Consider the following 19,176-nt stretch of genomic DNA (forward strand, 5'->3'; position numbering starts at 1 on the left):
GGAAGCCCTGGGGTGGGTATCTCGGGGCACCGTGGTTAGTACCCGCTTGCTGGCACCATCCATCCCCAGACAGAAACCAGCTCAGAAACCAGCCTTTGCCTGTCTTTTGTACTGGGAAAGCGCCTGTTGCTCCCACGTGTCCCCCAGTGGGACTGGAAACGATTTTAACTGCTTCCAAGGAGGGACTGATAGAGGCACATGCCCCAGCTGCTGGCTGACTCGGGGCCAGAAGCAAAGGCAGGGGACAGAGGGGGTTTCTTTCCTTCACCAGAAGCTGATGGTTAACCCCTCGAAGCCTGGGGACAGTTCTCAAAAGAATCTCACACATCCGTCCTGGGCGTGCAGCTATTGCACGTCTGGTGTCGCAGTACCACTGGCCGCGTTTGTGAACCTGGTCGTGTGAAGGGTTAAGGTTGGCCATCAACACCTAACCATACAGGCCCCTTCCCACATTCAGCTTTTGTGAGAGAAGCCTCCTCACAGCCTCTTTCTTTTTTTTTTTTCTTTACCCTTCTCCTGACTAAACCATCCCTCCTCTCCCCCACGGGCATCGGGGAGAGATTTACAGCCCTTTCCTGAGTCTGGCATCCCAACAAAGGCCTTACAAAATGCATTGCAGGGCCAGGGTTTCCCACCTCCTTTCAAATGACAGCCAGACCAGGGGTGCTACAGACCCCCCCAGTAATTTAGAGTCTGTGCCTGTACAGCACCAAGCGCAGGGGGAGCGGGAGCCCTGTGAGAAGCAGCAGCGCAGAGTCGAAGAGTGAAGACCAGCACTTTCACATTTCTGAGGCAAATGCAATTTTTACAATTATGTTTTCTTTGCCAGCACCCCTTTTTGTCAGATTTCAGATATGCATATGCAAACTCAGTCTGGTGATCAGCTCTCGCTGTGCTGCAGGCGGGCACCCCACGGCTTGCACCCGCCCTTCCTGGGGCTGCTGACGATGGAGAAGGAGTGGGGAGGTTGGAAGAGCTTTTCCCTTCATGCTAAAACCATCTGACACATCTACAGCTGCATTTAAGCTCTTAGCAGTAAACGGGTGGCTCAACATTTCCTGCAATATCTCATCAAAACAAAAACTGGGCCTATGCCCATGAACTGAACGGCGTCAGGGAATGGGCACAGGCACAGGAGCCTGGTGAAACAGAGTCCCCAGCCTGGGTTTGACGTGGGATGAGCAATCCCGGGACATGGCGCAGGAATGAGCAAGACCAGGGCTCCTTCCCGACAGACAAGTTGGATGCAGCCACCCAAATTTGATAGCCAAGAGCATTTAATTTCATGGTCATGGCCAGACAGGGTCAGTTGGCCTCAGGGGCAGAGACCAGGTCTAGCATGGCTTAGTTCACTAGCAGAGGTGTCACTACCAAGGCTGGACATCAATCTCATCACAGGAACAGACCACACACTGTCACCCGCTCCCTCTTCTGTAAATGTTTATTTTTAATTGAGTTGTGTAATGGATTTCAAATGAGCTGCTGTAAGACACCAGTGAAAGGCTGGAGCCAGGTCCCTCTGAAATCTCATGGGTTTTGAATGTTTTTTGGCTTAAATTTATCCTGTTTAAGTTTTCTTCACCCCAAAAACCTGTGGTGGGGAGCTGCTGAAGAGTAGTGATGCTCCCAGTGATAAGGCTCTAACCCCAACCACCTGCAGCAGACACATGAGATTTTAGATGTGATGAGTCAAAATAAACCCGTGCAACACCAACGCTGTTCGTACCTATGGCTTAGGTTTTTTTTTCTTTCGCTCAGATGAAGCAAGGCCTTTCTGTTGCACTCAGAGATGCAGAAGCTGCCAGTTCCCAGAGCTACATCCCACAGCATCCCTGAGCACAGCATCTCTTCCAGAGGACACTTGAATCCTTGGGAATATTTGGATCCAAGCCTGGGTCCTTGCTGGGATGTGGTTTTGCAAAGCCCCAGCTGAGAACTGACTGCTGTAGTGATAATTCCCTCCAGACTTTCTTGGGAACCCAGATCTCCTGTGTCAATCTGAGCACCACAAATGCTGTAAGGTAGGTGTGCCCTACAGCCGGCTAAAGCTCATCCGGACCTGCCGAGCTGCCTCTGTATCACCAGAAACAAGCAGAAATGGCCAATCCTCTACCACAGTAATGGCAGTGACTCAACACAGCTCAGATTTGAATCATCTGCTTCTTGCTCCGGCTCCCGGCTTTGGGGAACTTCTCCTTGTAGGCATCCTGCCATCAGAGCATGGAGGAGCTGGACCTCCCAGCAAGGGAGCATGGCTGGTCTGTGGGACCACGTGCTGGGAGCATCTTGCAGGAGCATCGGTGGTTGTTTCTCAGTTGGTCACCGAATAAATGCATTTCCCCCAAAGCAAAGTGGCCAGGCTGGGATGGGGAGAGGAGGCTGTGGTGCTCCCCACCACCATCTTATGCCAGCCAGGTGCAGCCTCCGCTCCCTGCAGAGGACTTGTACCAGGAAAATCCTCTGACTTTACTGAAGGGCGACCTGGGAGCCAGACAACCTAGAAATACGGGAGAGGCACCTACAGAGGGCAGCAGGTCTCCAGCTAATGCTGTCCCTTGGTCACCCCGAGGGAACCGATGCAAGCACAGACCTGCAGAGCGTTGTGGTCACCTGGCTGCTCATCTCCGTGGATCACGGCCAGACCTGGGACTGGCCTTTTTTTAGCATCACTCTATTGTTTAGTCTGGGTCAATTTGCTTTAAGTTTGTCTTTTCCCAGTTAGGGGGGAACAGGGATTCTGAGCAACACTGGGGAAAGAGCCCACTGCGAGGACAAGCCCCTGCACCGCTTCTGGGTGATGCTGAGAATCCACTCCCACTCTGCTGAAATGGTGAACATTCTGGGACTGAGGAATTGCCTTTCCCATGGAAAGGGTTGTCCACCCCTGCCTTCAGGCCTGCCCTGGAGTGTGATGCAGATTAATTGTCAGTTACTGGAATGTTGGCACGATTTGGGCTGCTGGGAATCTGGGATAACATGACAGAGAGCGCTGGGGCTGTTTCAACATAAAACAGGTTCAAGCTAGAGGGAAAGTAGTTTTTGGACCATGTAGGTGGAGGCAGAGTAGTGATGGAGGGATGCAGGGGAAAGACAGAGATATGTGAATTGCTTCAAGAATAAGGCAAGGGGCTGTAAATACTTTACTGCTATTTGGAATAGTTCTTAACCTTGACCCTCCTCGTTCAAATACCATCCCTGTGAGCCATTAAGTTCCTTTCTCAGTATTTTCAGAGGCTGGTACTTTGCTTTCCTATGAATTTCCAAACCAATTGTATTGTTAGTCCTTCCATCAGCCCCCCCACCAAATAACTCATAAACTTTCTGGTGAATTCTAGCTGAGTTTGGTAAAGGACGATGTTTCAAAGATGCAAAGAGGTGGCTGAGCAGAGGAGTGGGGAGACTAAGCCCACCAGGGGAAAAGCTGCACAGTGAGCACCACCAGGGTGTTAAATACCAAAGCATCAGCAGGACATCAGATTTCAGAAGTTTCACCGTCATGGAACATTGTGATGGGTTCTGCATTCTGTGTTGCCTTGGGGTATCAGGGATATTTTCTCTACAGGTTTCTCCCAGGTGAGTCAGAATGAAAGATGAAAGCAAAAGACAATTGTGCCTGAAGTCCTACCGAAATCATGGTGGGAATTTTCAGCCCACCTGCTTTTTCATAGGTAAAAAGAAATCAATTCTGTGACTCCAGAACTAACTTTGCAAGGCTGTGCATTGAGTTACAGAATTGTTCCTTCAACTCCAGAAAAGTTCCCAAGCCCCGAGAACTAGAAATCATTTCCAAAGAAAATCAAAACCTTTTCCAGAGATTTTTAGCAGCTTATTTGATAACCCCCCTAATTCAATATGTTGCACCAACCCATAGAAGCAGAAAGCATTTAAAATCTCAGGACTGATAAGTAGTTTTTTTCACCTCTCTACTTTGCTGTAAGAAGCACTTGAGTTCCACTTTTATCCAAAATATTTGTTGTAAATGATTTTCAAGAACTGCTAGTGAACCAAAAATTCCTCTTCCAGTCTTACCTGGCTACCTGGTAAGGAATCTTCACTGAAAAACACAAGAGTGAAGGGATCTTGGGTGGACACCATCTCCTTAAACTTCAGTTTAAATCTGATTACCCTCAACTTATTTTCTTGGCTTCCTGAGCCAGGGAAGGGAAAGGTGAGGAAAGCCCAACTCAGATACCTGTTTTAAGTTGGGATGAATGAACAATGAAGAGACAAGCTGCAGCATCCCTGTCCTTGTCACCCCTCTCATTGCCACAGCCACTTTCTGCTCACTCCCATGACAAGATCTGTGTGAAACTTCCTGGATTTGTAACTGACCATCAGAAAACACAGTTTCACTTCAATGCTTGGTGGCTTGACAAACTGAATTTGGACAACAGCTTCATCTTCAGGGCAAACTATGAAAGATGAGTAATTGGTTTTGACTTTTTTTTTTTTTTTTTTTAAACCCAGCAATTTGATTTTTCGTGTTCCTGGATCAAACTAACTCCTATTTGGGGCATTAAAATGAAAACAAGTGAAATGTTGTTGCTTGTTAGATTCTTCTGCCTAGCTGTTTTTTCAGCCTAGTGAATGAACCATAAAATCAAACATTTGCAACACTCCTGATGGCCACTATTTGAGAGAGAGCCGTCCTTTGGAGGTGGTGTCCTGTTTTGCCAGTTATCAGGCCTAGCATAAAGGACACAGCCAGCATAAAGATGAACCAATAACCAAATTGTATTTTACACAAAAGGGTCAGTACATGGGTGAGCGCTGGGGGTACAAACAAGTCAGTCAGATCATACATAATCAACATCAATCCCACTGACCCCAACAACGACACTGCACGACCAGCAATGGGTGGAATAACCAGTGAAATGCAGTCTCCCATAGAAGGGACGGGAGACAACCAGGTCAACAAGCCAAACACATCAGACCGAGGAAGCCACACACTGAATCTCTACACAGCCCACGCTTACAAAAGCCAGACCTGAGTGGAGCCCAGTCCCAGGGAGGCGGGAGGTCCTTCCCCAACAGGGAACTCTGCACAGGGCACCCACCTCACACACAGACACTGCCCCTCCTGCCAGGGGTCCCAGCTGTGATCCCTCAGTGGGACACCTGACCTTGGGTTACTCACTGCGGGACCCCTGGGGCTCACTGACCCAATGGCTCTGTCTGCCAGGCCGGCCCACCCTGGGGGGGAGCCTAAAGGGAACCTCACCCCCCTTTGGGAAGGGCTGTGGGAATCACCCAGATGTCAACCTTAACTTGGGGTTGAAACCCCAGCATGTCATCTCCATCCCCCAGACAGCCATTGGCAGGAGGCGGTTCTCTCAGCCAGCAATGCTACCTGAAACTGCAGCACCAAGACCCAAGATTCAGTCTTCTCTTACGTAACGTTGTCATCCTTCATCTCAAAAAAGATTTGATGAACAGTCCATCACTCAGCCAGCCTCGGGCAGGATCCCTCTTGTCCTGTTTCAGGAAGCTTTGGCTGGCTTGCCTTTCTGCTTCTCCTGACATGGCAGAGGCTCTACCCGAAGTCCGGCACCATCAGTAGGTGACACACATCAGCTTCCTGGCCTTCAGGTGGGTTGGTGGGTCTGCAACCCTGCTGATGAGAGTGGAAATGGGAACAATGGAACTTCACAGTAGTGCATGGTGCCCAAAGACCCTTGGTGCCCACAACAACCCCCGATGGGCACCGGATGCTCAGCCCGGGTAAAGCTTTCTGCAGTACAGCAATTAGCTAATTGCACAAAATAGAGGGAAGGGAGATCTTACAAGATCTCACATGCAAGCGATAAAGAGATACCAAGATGTGCTGTCAGCTGTCTCCTGTACCTCTCTTCCCCCCGTGCCCTAAATAGCATCTTCTGTCTTATACTCACTGCCGAAAGGCAGCCAGCTCTGAGGAGGAGCATGACCACTCTCTTTAGATGAGATTTTAAGCAGAAGCAGAACCTCAAATGGAAAGTAAGATTACAGCAGCGTAACCTAGATGACTACAAAAGGGGAAACTGTTCAGACTAGAACCTGACTGGAGATAAACTCTCCCAAAGGTTAAGCACATGCACTAAATATCCCCACCCCTGTTACCGGCCCAGACTGCTCTTAGCTCTGAATGGGCCAATCTAGAAAACTCAAGGACCCATATTTCTCCTCCCATTTGCAGACCAGTTTTACACCCTGTGGCTCCAGGGGATGACTTTCAACTCACACGAGCTTGAATAAGAGTGATCTGGGACATCATTTGCAGTGGGACGGTGCTTTTTACAGCCCACCGAGCCTCTGCGAGTAACGGTTTTTCTAGGGTAGACACTGTGCTAACATTAGAGCTAAATGAACAGTGTGGTTATACTACCAGTCCTTAATTGCTATAAGTGTAACAAACCAGTTCGATTTATCATTCAGCTGTTGTCGACAGGAAACCACTAACAGCAGTCAACTGACAACGCCAAGAAGAATTAGTGTTTCTCTTTCTACGTGCTCTAAGGATTAAAACTTATCAAGACGAGCTTATGTTCTTAAGTGTGCACCCTGCAAGGGATTTTTAACTCTCGTGGACAACTAGGATCGAGTGGGATATGATTTAATCCGAACAAAGGAATCACCAGGTAAGTAAGTGCAAATGACTTTGCAGCAATTTTGCTTCATTCCTGTTGCCTGTTTGTTTTCTGGAGCTCCGCTCCCTTAGAGAATTTAAAGATTTGGCCCATCTTTGGCTGTTGTCTATGGACTGGGGGTCATCAAGCCCTTAAAGATTTGGAGTGGGATGTTCAAGGGAACGAGCCATACTGCTGTCATGGATCGGGGCAAGGTGCACCTCTTTTTCCCTCCTGGCAGTGTCTCAGTGCTGAAATCGGGGCATTCTCTCAGGTGGGATTGATGCTCTAAGTCAGAAGTTGACCCAGCATGTTCTCTTGGGCACAAATCAACCTCTTTCTCTTAAAAAAATGAAAAGTAGATGAAAGTCCTTTAAATAGAAAGGGGTGAATGAGTTTCTTCCAGCTGAATTCCTTGGAGAGGAGAGGAAGGGAGAAAATTAAATCAGGGACCTGATTCTGAATTTAAGGGTAGGTGGAAGTTTGGATGCTCAGGCTCCAACTCACCAACCTTTGCTGACTTGAACCCGTGGGTGCTGCGTACGGTGGAGAGAAAGATTGAGGCTTTAATTCACCTTCTGCCAAGAGGCACGTTTGAGGTTGAGGATCTTTGCTTTCTTTTGCCTCACAGACAGGTTGGATGGTCTTCTCGGAGGTCATATTTTTTTTCACCAGCTCTTCCATTCAAGCTTGTAAAACCAGTGGCAGGCTTTAAACTGCAACAGGGGAGGGTCAGACTGGACATTAGGAAAAAAATTTTCCCAGCAAGAGTGGTCCGAGAGTGGAACAGGCTGCCCAGGGAGGGGGGAGTCCCCATCCCTGGGGGGGTTTCAGGGCCGTTGGGATGAGCTGTGGGGTGATGTGGGGTAGGGGAGAACTTTGTAGAGTCGGGCTGAGGGTTGGACTCGATGATCCCGAGGGGCTTTTCCAGCCTGAATGATTCTGGGATTCTGTTAACAGTGGTTGTGAACAAAGCTGCTGGCAAGTTGGAGATCTCTGATGGAGTTACAGGAAGGATAGACTTACTGCTTCTTCCCCAGTCACTTCCCGTCCCCACACATGCAGAGTCTACACTAAGCCCATAACTTTCATTCTTGCTTCAAATTTAAGCCAGGCTCAACTTTCTGCAGCAGTCTAACTTGGAACATGGCTATCTCAGAAGCCTCCTGGTTTGCTGTGCCACTTCTGGGAGGGAAGAGCAGTTGCAGTGTCTTGGGTATTTACATCCCAGGCCTCCTCATGTGTTTACCTGGGGCTTTGTGGCCAGTGATGCCTGGCAAGGCAATGCTCTTCAAGGTGCTTCCCTTACCCCACTTGTGAAATGAGGACATTTCGTGCCTTTCTTGAAGGGCTACTATGATATTTAATTGATTATGGATCTTTAAAAGTGCAAAATCAGGACAAGGTGCATACACTGTCAGCAGGGAGGATTCCTGCTGCACACAGAGCACGCACACGTGGTCCCTGCTCTGGTGCTTGCTGGAGAAGAGAAGGCAGATGGAAATTAAGAATAAAAAAGGACAGCTGCAGGGCAGCAAAGGCACCCTCATTAATATGCTCCATTAGTCATTCTGTCAAGGTTTAAGTAATTTTTATCAGAAGATTTGAGGGCTGCAGAGCTTGTGATTTCTTGCCCACATTTTATTTTTTTCTCCCAGCCCTCCTCCAGCATTATCATTATACTGATGCACAAAAATCTGTGAAAAAAGCTTCTTGTTTTGTTCTGCCAAAATAGGGCTGTTGTTGAACTGTGAGGGTTATGAAGCTGAAGGATGAATTTTCTGGTGGAGGAGGAAAGACCCAAGACAAATTGAAGTGAAAATTTTGCAAAGGTGCTACTAATTTTTCTGTATCTGTTTTTCTAAGGGCTTTAAGTGTTCTGCGTAATCAGCGTGGGGTGTTCCGACATGTGTTTATACCCTGGGCTTTCAGCTGAGATGGGGGGCTCCCCAGCTCCTCTTAAATAAGCCCCCAATATCCCAGGCTGAGCATGCCACTTCTGCACAATTTTGGACTGTGCATCCATTTCAGACAAGGATATCAGCTCTTTTATTTCTGCTTTATGACTTTCCTCTTGACTGACCTTTCAGCCTTCAATTCTCAGTGGCACCTTTGTAGACACATCAGAAACCAAAAAGGTCCTGAGGCCATTTTTAGGTGCAGACACGGCTTTTTGTCATCTCAGTCAGGTGTGGAAGCAGGTCACCATGGATTTCACGGCAGTCACGGCAATGTGTTGAGCAGAGTAGAGGCACTTGAGCACACTATTACTTCATCATTGTTTATCTTCCTTCCTTCCCCTTATTCTTTCTATTCTATGTTAAAAAGGGAGTTTTTGCTGCTCTTCCATGGTTGACAAGACTCTGGAGGCAACCAAGTGTTAACTCCATGTGGGTCAGCTCCCCTCTAGTCAATCATTTCCTGCAGGTCCACCAGGTTCAATCATGGCCAAGAATTTAGCAACACACCTGAGGCTAAATCCTGCTGGAGCCCTCAGCATCCCCAAAGTTTCATTCACGGCTTCATTTTGTGTGGTGCAAGCCAGCTTTCTCATTAGGTCAGCACCACATTGCAAGATTAGAAGTAGCTGAGGGGATTAAGAAAGGATGCAATTCCCCCTCGGCATAGGTCTTGGCAACAGATTACAGCCTCAGGGTCCTGCTTCTTGCTGTGGAAGAAGTGGCTGCACTGCTGGACATCACTGTGAAACTCAAAAAAAAGTACATCCCCGTACAAAACAGGCTATACAGGGTCATGGTTACTGATTAAAAATAAATGCTAAGGCGCAACATTTACAATACAAACATACAGCAGACCATCAGTATTTAATGCTGGACAAGCCATGTGCTTCTCACGGGTAGACTTCTTTTCCATATCAGGGTTAAATGTGTGTGAATCCATTTCACTGTCCAGCCAAAAATATCCCCCCAGAAACCAGAACTCAAAACACAGCAGCTCTTTGTGTTGAAATAAAAAATAGGTTTCTAATTATAATTTTTTTTTTCCAAGAAAATGTCGCAACTGAGCGGGAGAACAATGTTTCTGTGGTTTTACGGAGCAATTTTGCCTTTGTTAATGTTGTTCGGTTTTAATTTGGAAAACATTGTGGGCTGGCCTATTCAAACTTCCAAACCCGATTATAAACGCCCGAAGGAGAGAGACACTGTTGAGCAAAGGTGTGGAAAGTGTGATCAATGAGGAATTTTTGCAAGAAGGAATGTTGCTTCATTTGCTGAAGCCACTGCGAAGAAGGAAGGAATAAACTTCGTGTCCGCTGTGGGTAGGACAAGCGTTTGTAGGTCTTAGGAAGTAACTTTGAGGCTATGGGGAGGGCTGGTGTGGATTGATGGGGAGCAGTGGGAATTTTCATCAGTGAAAGCTTTGAGGAGCAAGTTAGGTAGCCTTTCGGATGGAATGTAGGTCCACCAGATTAATGACCTTCTAGAGGCCAGTTCTACATTTCTACCGTCTTGAGAAATATGTATGACTTCTGAAGTGAAATGCGCTTTTCGAAATATCTCTCCCACATTTCCCCCCTCTTATTTATTTATGTATTCACGAAATTGTTCTCCACATTTGACCAAATCTCACTGATTATTTCTGCTCCTCTGGAAACCATGAACTGTGTTACTGATCACAAAGCAGCGGGCAGGACACCTCAGGTGCTGTGTGTCAGGAGACAGAGCAGAAATAGAAAGCACATGGTTTACAAATGAATGCTAATGAGGGGAGAAGAGTGAAAAATTATTCAGTTGTCTGGGATGTCTGCTGTGCCTTACTGATGGTTGAATATGCAACCTCTGGCATCCAACTTTTGGCGGATGAAGGCTGGTTGAAAACACTCTTTGTGTCATCTGCTTAAGGGTCTTCATGGCCAAGAGGCAGAACAGACGATTGGCCTTGAACTCAGGTCCCCGGGTCCTCAATTTACTCTATTATGGTGTATCCTCATATGCAGAAGGTCGCAGCCTCCCCTTTTCTCAGATCCCTGTGCTTCCCCAGGTTATGGTGGCTCGTGGTGAAGGACCATCAGGTCACACGAGGTAGCCTCATAAGAAGGTACTCCTCTCCTCCATGAAACCCTAGGGTGGGAAAGCAAAACCTTGACAAAATGCCACAAGCAGAGGAGCTGCAGGACTTCTTGCAGCCTAGCCAGCTGCCTGCCCAACGCCCGAGCCATGATGGCATCCACATTTATGTGAATAGATGCTAATGGTGGATGGCTTAGAACCATGAAACTTTCTTTGGGGCAGAACATCTCAAAATATGTGTATGGCTGGGTGATGCTTGAGAAGCGGGCTTTGAATAGAGGTTAAATTTGATCTCAGGAAAAATCAAGGCATCACCCGCAATACGTGACGGAAGGAGGGAGAAGTGAGGTCATACTAAGCAAATGGAGAAGTTGATATAAAAGATTTAACTTGACTTTTATCTCAAGACCTTTTCCTGACTGGGTCTTATGTATTTGGCCTTCACTATTTTAGAAACACAGGAAGAAGACGACAGCTGCTTGAGACGTTAATATAGCAAACTTGCATGGGGAATTATTCTTTTTCCAGTGAAAGATGCCAATATGCATGGTGGTTTTGTGACAGAACCCTTTCAAGGGTGGTGATTTCCCATGGAATTTTTTTTTTTTTCCTGGAAATTTTGGTGGAAAAGTGGGAAAAAAATGTTCTGTGTAGAAGTCACTGGGTGTGCTGCCAATGAATAACAACTGTGCATTGAAGGGAATTGTGAATGTGGGACTCTGTACAGGAGAGGTTTTAGCCAGGTGGGAAGAAATCCTGGTTGCTTAAATGCAGTATTGCATAGACATCAACATGTCCTGCTGATGCTAGTGAGAGTATGGACAGTGGCAAAGCAGGAAACTTGAGGAAATAAAATTTCTTCTGGCTCTGATGGATAGAATTAGACCAGATCAAAGATGAGGTAGCCTGAGAGTGGATCAGCCCCACCACTTCTGTGCTGTAAATAAAGACTTCTGCAAGGTCTGGCCTTGTTCTGCCACATGTCTATCTCATTTGAGTATTCTTTTAATACTGAAAAGTTAAGCTCACCTTCGAATTTTGAATAAGGGATTAAAAAATTGTGGGTGTTTTTTTTTTTTTTTTCTTTACTAGCATCAAAAGGGAAATAAAATTGAGGCAGGGTCTTGGCTGCTGCAAGGGGCCAAGAATAGACACGGTGTGAGCAGTGTAGAGGAAGCCTGGCAGGATGGACTGGTGTGTGTAGGAGGGAAAAATCATCACCATCATGTCCAGCATGGGCAGGCTTTTGGAAGCAAGGACCACACGCTCCTCCAGCAAGGTTTTGTGAGGGCTGATCCTGCCTCAGGATCTGTGCTAGATGTTTCTCCAGTGGTTGTTTTCTGCAAACGCTTGTACTGGTTCTGGACAGTGGAAATTCAAACTTTCCTGAGATCACCGGGAAGGTGTCTGGTTTGAAATGTTTGCATTTCTCCTCATTAGTTCTTTCATTTATATGTGAGAAGAAAACCAAAAAAAAAGTCACTTTTTCTCTCCTAAAGGGCTTTTCCTAACTGAGGCCAGACAAAAGCTCTTTGTGGACCCTACTAGCAGAATATCCCCCAGTTACCATCAGCCAAAGAATCTGCTGCATTTTCATCCCAGTCCCTTGCAATCCCCACAGGATTCAACAATAAATAACAACAGTGAAACGAGGGAGCTCATCACCACCCTGTGCTCTGGGTGGTTGGGTACCTGGGACTACTCAAGGAACCTGTGTCTGTGTCATCCTGAACATGGTGACATGTTTAGGGCAGTAAATCAGGGGAAAAGGGACAGCCTGTCTCTTGGGAAGCAGAGACCCGACAGGCAGGCAGTGAAACCTGAGCAACTAGGGTAAACCTTCCTAAACACAGTCCAGGAGCTAGCACGGCATGGGGACTACAAGGGGTTTGGATGCAGACACCTAATTGTGAAGGGTGGGAGAACAAGCCCAAATATTGCCTATTTCACTCGTGGAGACGCTTCCTCAGAGAGCTCAGAAAGTCCGAGTCTCAAAATGGAGGCTGGTGGGTTGGTTCTAATACATCAGCATCTTCAGGAGCAACAGTACATTGCATTAAATAAGCTTTTAATCTGCAAGAGGAACGGAAACAGAGAGGTTCAGATGGTAAATTAGACTATTCATTCCTAACAGGGAAGAGAAAAACATGGCCAGACGATGAAAACAGCATCTGGAGGGAATGAGCTGCCTGTTTTTTACAGCAGCAGTGCAGGGAGGCAGCCCTGGGGGGCAGTGGGAAGAGGAGAGGTGCCTTCATCCCTCTTGGTGGTTTCAATCAAAGCCGGCGTCACTCTGCAACAGACTCCTTAACAGGAACATTTTTTTGTTCAGTGTGAACTGGATAAAATGCAGTGGGAGTGGTCGCTGCTGCAGAAGGAGGCTATGCAGTGGGCCATCGGGGTAGGTCTCTGGCTGTGGGGTCTTCCTGGTGGGCTGTGGGTCATCTGCAGTGAGACTGCCATGTTTTCTGGTCCCTCTTCACATCCTGGAGGAGTGGAGGGTCCTAGAGGTCTTTCTTATGGGCAAGCCTAAGAGCCCGTGGGCATTTACTTCATGGACCTTTGGTCTCCATGCATCTTACAGGGAACTGTAAAAGGGAGCAAGAGAGAAACCAGCCTGGGGATTGCACACTTCTGTGGAGGCCTGCAAAGATATTGCAGAACACCTGGGGACTTATGTGTGAAAACAGGGTGGAAACCACTGCCAGATAGACTCGACTCAGCTGTGTGAGATTACAGATTGTGCTTTCAGGTTCGAGCCCTTCTGGAGTGGCCTGGGATCTGCATATGAGAGGACTTTCTCTCTTTTTAGTGCACTTTTTCACATGCTTTCACAGTGGTGTCTCTCTAGCTGCCTTCAAAGGACATCCCTGGGCTGTCACTTCATGATTTCTCAGTAAGCAAATTGCAGAAGGACACTCTCTGCCTGGACTTCTTGACTTTGGGTCTCATCTCATGGCCAGGAGATGCCCAGTCTGGAGGAAATAGAGGAGGCATGAGGAGGAAGGAATGTGCCTCAGATGACATGCAGGGGCACAGCCACGGTATCTTAGACACCAGACAACCTCCCTGGGATGCAGTAGGCAGAACACACCCTATCTAATCCTTTTTATTTTTACTTCTTGCTTCTGAGCTGCTTGAACCATGGCCATTGCTGGAAGAATCTCTACAGCAGCCCAGCTGCAGCTGCTGGGTTTCCCCACTGTCAGCATCAGGAACACGTCTCAAATCAGAAGAAGGAGCTGCCACGCTATCGCCCTGTTTCCCAAGATGACTTGGCAGCCACTAGCTTATTTCTAAGCCTTTGCTGCACCTCGTGGTAGCTCCTCCTTCCTACCTCAGTGGTGGATGACAAGCAGGTTTCTAAAAAAGCAACTTCCCTTTTCATAGGAATAGGAAGTGAAGCTCGCTTAGCAAAGAGAGGTCAGGTATCTTACATGCACTCTCCACCAAAGGACAAGCTCCTGCCCTAAAGCTCAAAGCACTCCCAGCTAACCCTGAAGCTGTCTTCTCCTTCCCCAGCCCCAACCCAACCGCTTCCGTCTCTCTCCCCTGCCCTTAGCTGGAGGAGAATTGAGCAGGAAAAGTGCAAACTGGCAAGGGAGAAGTCTGACGAATCTGCAAGGGCTTCCTCATTTCTGTACCTCCTTGGTATGAAAACAGCAGGCCTGACTCTGCAGCACACCTGGCTGAGGGTGATGGGGTGTGTGTCTGTCCTGGCTGTCTTCAGAGTCACCCTGTGCTGACCCTCTTGACGTGATCCCCGAGTACTTGCAAACCCCAGACAGCCTTGTAGCCCTCCATGTTGTTTGTTTGTTTGTTTTTTTCATTTGTCAGGAGCACAGAGCAGTTGCAGAGCCAAGGCTGATTTCCATGCCATGTGTCTGGTGAGGGTTTACCATGGAGGGCACTTCACAGCCCCTCGAGTAGTGCCGGGGCATCAAGCATGTGCGTCTTGGAGCAGCTGCTCCTATCTTACACAGCATCATGTCCTCAGCCAGCCTTGTCTTGTCCTTGGGTCTGTTGACTCTTAAAGGTCCATCTGCCTTGACCTCAGCTTAGATCTGCTCTGCAGAGCCTTTCCTCCTGTAAACAACATCACCAGCATGTGGGTGACCTTTAGGTTGTGTATCATACTCAGCGGATGTCGGCTGATGTTTGTCCTCCTCAGTGAGAGCAGCTGAAGCGCAAACTATGTGAGGTCATTCCAATCTCGAGTTGGCTGAGACCAAGAGCCCCTTCCCTCCTGCTACCCCATATAACACAAAAATGATGTCACGCAATTAAACAGAGAGTTTTGCACAGTGGTTATTGGGCGTCTCATCTCTGCAACAGCTTAAGAAAATACATTGAAAATACCCCAGAGAATCCAGCTCTTTATGCACCCTACAGGAAGCCTCAGGAGTCTGTAGAAACAAGTCCTGCTTTTTATACAACATTTATCTCCAAAGACAGAGGCGTTTCAGTCTCCCTATTGAACATGCTGAGGCAGAATGAGAGTGTCACTTCCTCAGAGTCACCCACAAGTCCCTGTCCAGGTCTTCTTTCATTAGACCATGCTGCTATGGTTGAGTAGGTTCATAGAGGGTTGGGGCTCACTGGAACAAGATGCATTTCATCTGAAAAAGGTCTTATTTTAATCACAGAAAGGAATGATCATTGCAAAACCAGTTTGTTCAGCTGTTTCCTAAAATTTGGTGGTTTGCATAGTGGAAACACAATCCATTCACAGTCATTGTAGCTGTTTTTAATGACAGCTGTTAATAGCCTGTGGGTTTTGCTGGGTTTTGTGTCTGGATTCTCTTTGGGTTTCTCGCCTTCCTCACTGCTATTTTTTATTGGCCAGGTTGTCTGGGAAGTGCAACTCCCACCCCCTCTCAGATGATCATTTTTATATTCAAAATAGAGCAAGAAATCCTCAGGGGGGCGAGAAAAGTGCCAGTTCTGACACAAAGACCTGATTAAAAAAAGAAAGCCCATTAAAAGCATTTGCAAAATCAGGCTGCTCCTCCAATCTGGGGGTGTAACATTCAAAGCGGTCGGTCCCATGGATGGTGTGGACGTGGTGGAAGCCAGAAGTCTCTAACGGAGAAATTCTGCAAGGGCCCTCAGCCCCATGGAGCATCTGTCATGGGTCGGACCAGTGGTTCGTCCGTCCTCGGATCGTGTCTCCAGGAGCATCTGCATAGGAAGCAGGCAAGTAGGGAACATCCCACCCCCATCCACGTTTCCCTGAGGGTGGGGAGAAAACCAGCAGGTTTTTCTCTATCCTCTTCCTCTCTCTCTCCCATCCCTCCTTCACGTGATGGTCCCCCTGCCCTGTTTCCCTTCCCCAAGATCTGCGGGGTAGAGAGATGATGGAGGCTCTACCCGGCGGCTGCTAAGATCCAGCCCCCAGGGATGGTTTGCAGGGATGCTGTTCCCTCGGTTTACTGCAAAAGGAGAGGAAGACAAATAAGTGCCAGGCATGCAAACCCTGGGACTGCCATCCCCCCATCTCCCCCCAGGGCCTTGAGGAGGAAGAGGGTGAATATATGTGGGGAAGGTTGGTCAGAGCTGGACACAACTGTGATGAGTAGGGGAAGTGCTCTGGCACCCAGAAACTATTTCTGACATGCGGTTGAAGGTGTTCAGGTGGGGAATTGGAGATGTACCTCTTACCCTACAGCCTTTTGCCTCGTCTGAGGATGGTGGGAGGGAGCATCATTCCCTCCGAGACCTGACCCAAGGAGGGGGTCTCTGACAGCACTGAATGCCTGAGCACCAGCTTGCCACCAGCTTCACTGCTCCTCTTGGGACACGGCTAATGGATCCTACAAAATGCTGTCCTTTTGCTAGGAAAAGACAGTCCTTGGGATGTAGGGCCTCCAGGAAGGGCCTTTTCCAGGGCAGAAATGTGGGTAGCCACACATGGAGGTGTGGAGTAACACCCCATCTCTGTCCTCATGTTCCCAGGGCTGTGAGGGCCAGGACCTCCCCACATCCCTACAGACCCCCGTGATGTGTCCTCAAAGGGCTGTGAAACAGCATCAGGGATTCTGGCCAAGCCAGCACAGCCTGTGCCCACTTCCACAGGACTTAGATGCCAGGTAGGGGTGGCCTGCAGAGAGGATTTCTGCCTGCTGTGCTCCAACTCACCCACAGTCGGGCACACACCCACACCGGGCAGCAGATAGATTTGGGGTGTAACTTGGTTTGAAATTCCAGCCACTGCAGAAATTGCCATCAAGCAATGCAGTTTTGTGATAAAACCTCTCGCACCTGAAGAACTCCAGACATGCTCCAGGTGCCCGAAGAGATGTGCCTGCTTCTCTTGGCGCCATCCTCCTCCTTCCCACCTCCAGTGCATCCCACCTCCCTCTGCTGCAGGACCTCAGGTCCCGCAGAGCCATCCCCAGCAGACATCCCACCTGGCTGATGCAATACCTGGGGCGAGCTCATGAGGAAAACATGTTTAAGGGAGGTGGGATAAGCAGTCTTCCCTCCTTCTCTTCACTCCCTGGGACCGTGAGCCCTCGCTCTGCTTCCTGGCCCACAGCCTCCTGCAGCTCAGCTGAGCATCTGCCAGGTTCCAGCAGGGCACGATGCTCAATGTAAGCAGCCATTTTTCCTCCAGACAGATGTTTTCATTAGCGAATGACCACTCTGGCAGCAGGCGGCTGTTTTCTAATTCTGGAGAGAGCAAGAAGCTTTTTTTTTTGCCTTTTTTTTTTTTTTTTTTTCCCTGTCAAGAAATGTTTTGCATCTGCTTAAACTCAGGGTCCTGGAAACCCGTGTGCTCCCACCCCCAACCTCACACACAACCTTCTCCCATGGGATATCCCAGCTCTTCAGAAAGATTTGAAATAGCCAGATTCTCTGCTTGGTTTTTTTGCTTGGGCCAGGCTCACCTGCAAAGCACGGCCTAAGAAAGATGGTAGGTTCAGGCCATACTTAACTTGCAATGGAAATGTCAAGCTGGCTAGGATTGCAGCAAGAGATCCCTAAACAAGCCAATTGGCTTCAAACTCATTTCTGCAATGTGTAGCCCTCACCAAGGGGTAAATCACAGGAGCATAGAGCTCTTGGATGTGTTGTCCAGCTGCCCTGAGCTGGAAGGGAACACACATTACCTAGACCAGTTTGGCCACATTGGCTCTGTTCGATACTGGGACCTGCAGCAGCACAGCACCAGTATTAGCAGTAGCTGGAGGGCCTGGCTGCTCCTGGACAAGAACTTCATGCTCCCTCAAAGACCTTTTACACAGGCCAGAGTGTTTGAAAGAGGCCTCAGTGTAGACACAAATACAATTTGGTATATTTATCCAACAAGGACCAGGACTGGATGGGATCTGAAAATTGCCCGTAGGATATTCCCAGTTCTCCAGCAAGGATCCAACATACAAGCCAGACATTTTCTTGAATCCCCAGCAAAAAGAACATGATGTTTCTTGTTGTTGTCTCTTCAGCTCTTCACAGGGACTTTCTGCCACAATTTCTCCTCATACACCCTGCTCCTGCTGAGCAGCAGCTTTTGGCTATGAAAATCCCCCTGATGTTAGCTGGAGACCCAGAGCTGTGCGTATCTCGCTTGCAGGGAGGGGTCTTCAGCAAGACTTTGGCCACTGTGTCCTAGAGGATGATGGCCATAGCCTCCACCTTCTGCCTCTGAAAAAGACCTTCTGCATGGTCAGCGATGTTTATAGTACAGCACACTTTTTTGGTAGCTGTCTTCTAACTCTTAGCAACAAAGCTAATCATTTAAAAAAAAAAAAAAAAAAGAAAAAAAGATAAAAAGAACTTGACCAAAACCCAGCACAAGTAGAAAATAGTCACAGTAGAAAACGCTTCGGTAGCAAATCTTCATTCCTATTTAAGTAACTGATCTCACCAAGATCTTCAGTAATTCTCTGGTTTTGTGTCTTGCAAAGCAATCCAAGGGTGCCGGGTCAGGAAATGTATTGAAGAGCTGTTTTATTGAGGAAAAAGAGAATTTAATACATCTGGGATATGCCTAGAAGTGGAAGAAATTTTTTTTTCTACTGAACTTCTTTGCTTCTCATTGGTGCCAAAATGCAAAACTGGAATACTTGAATTATTGTATACGAAGTGAGTTGATTTCAGCAATTCTTTCTTGAAGGGTGAGGACTTGCAAAGAGAAATTCAGCATTTAAAACCCTTCATAACTGGCTATATCTGCATTTTCAAAGTAATTCTTTTACGGCTTTTACTGTAATTTTCTTTTTAAAAAGTGTTTTCTTAAAAAAAGACATTCTGAAGTTTTAAAAAGAAGTGAAATATCTAATTGTGGTGAACGCTGAAAACGCTTTGTTGGACACACCCTAGAATCTGAATGGAAAGGGGGCTCATTTTGTGATTTCACTGGGCTTTGGGGGTTTTTTGGAGCTGCCCTCACAGTGAAACACTATTGGCTTGCTCGGGTCTTGACCTATTTTTCCATGGCACAGTTTCATGGGGGTGAGGCAGATGATGAGCCGACACTTCTGCTTTTCTGCTAGATTCTGTCTTGTTCTTTCCCCACACCCACCCATACAATCCCA

General features: G+C 47.7%; 1 protein-coding gene across 1 annotated transcript in view; it reads left to right on the plus strand.

Moving 5' to 3' along the window:
- The first annotated feature begins 15,752 nt into the window (after window positions 1–15,752).
- Window positions 15,753–19,176, plus strand: part of BLK (BLK proto-oncogene, Src family tyrosine kinase) — a 35,216-nt gene continuing 31,792 nt past the window's right edge. Inside the window, exon 1 of the mRNA XM_074921361.1 lies at window positions 15,753–15,832. Coding sequence (XP_074777462.1) covers window positions 15,753–15,832 — 80 coding nt within the window. The remainder of the gene's footprint in view (window positions 15,833–19,176) is intronic.

The sequence above is a fragment of the Athene noctua genome, chromosome 1, assembly GCF_965140245.1.
Source record: "Athene noctua chromosome 1, bAthNoc1.hap1.1, whole genome shotgun sequence".
NCBI classification, from domain to species: Eukaryota; Metazoa; Chordata; class Aves; order Strigiformes; family Strigidae; genus Athene; species Athene noctua.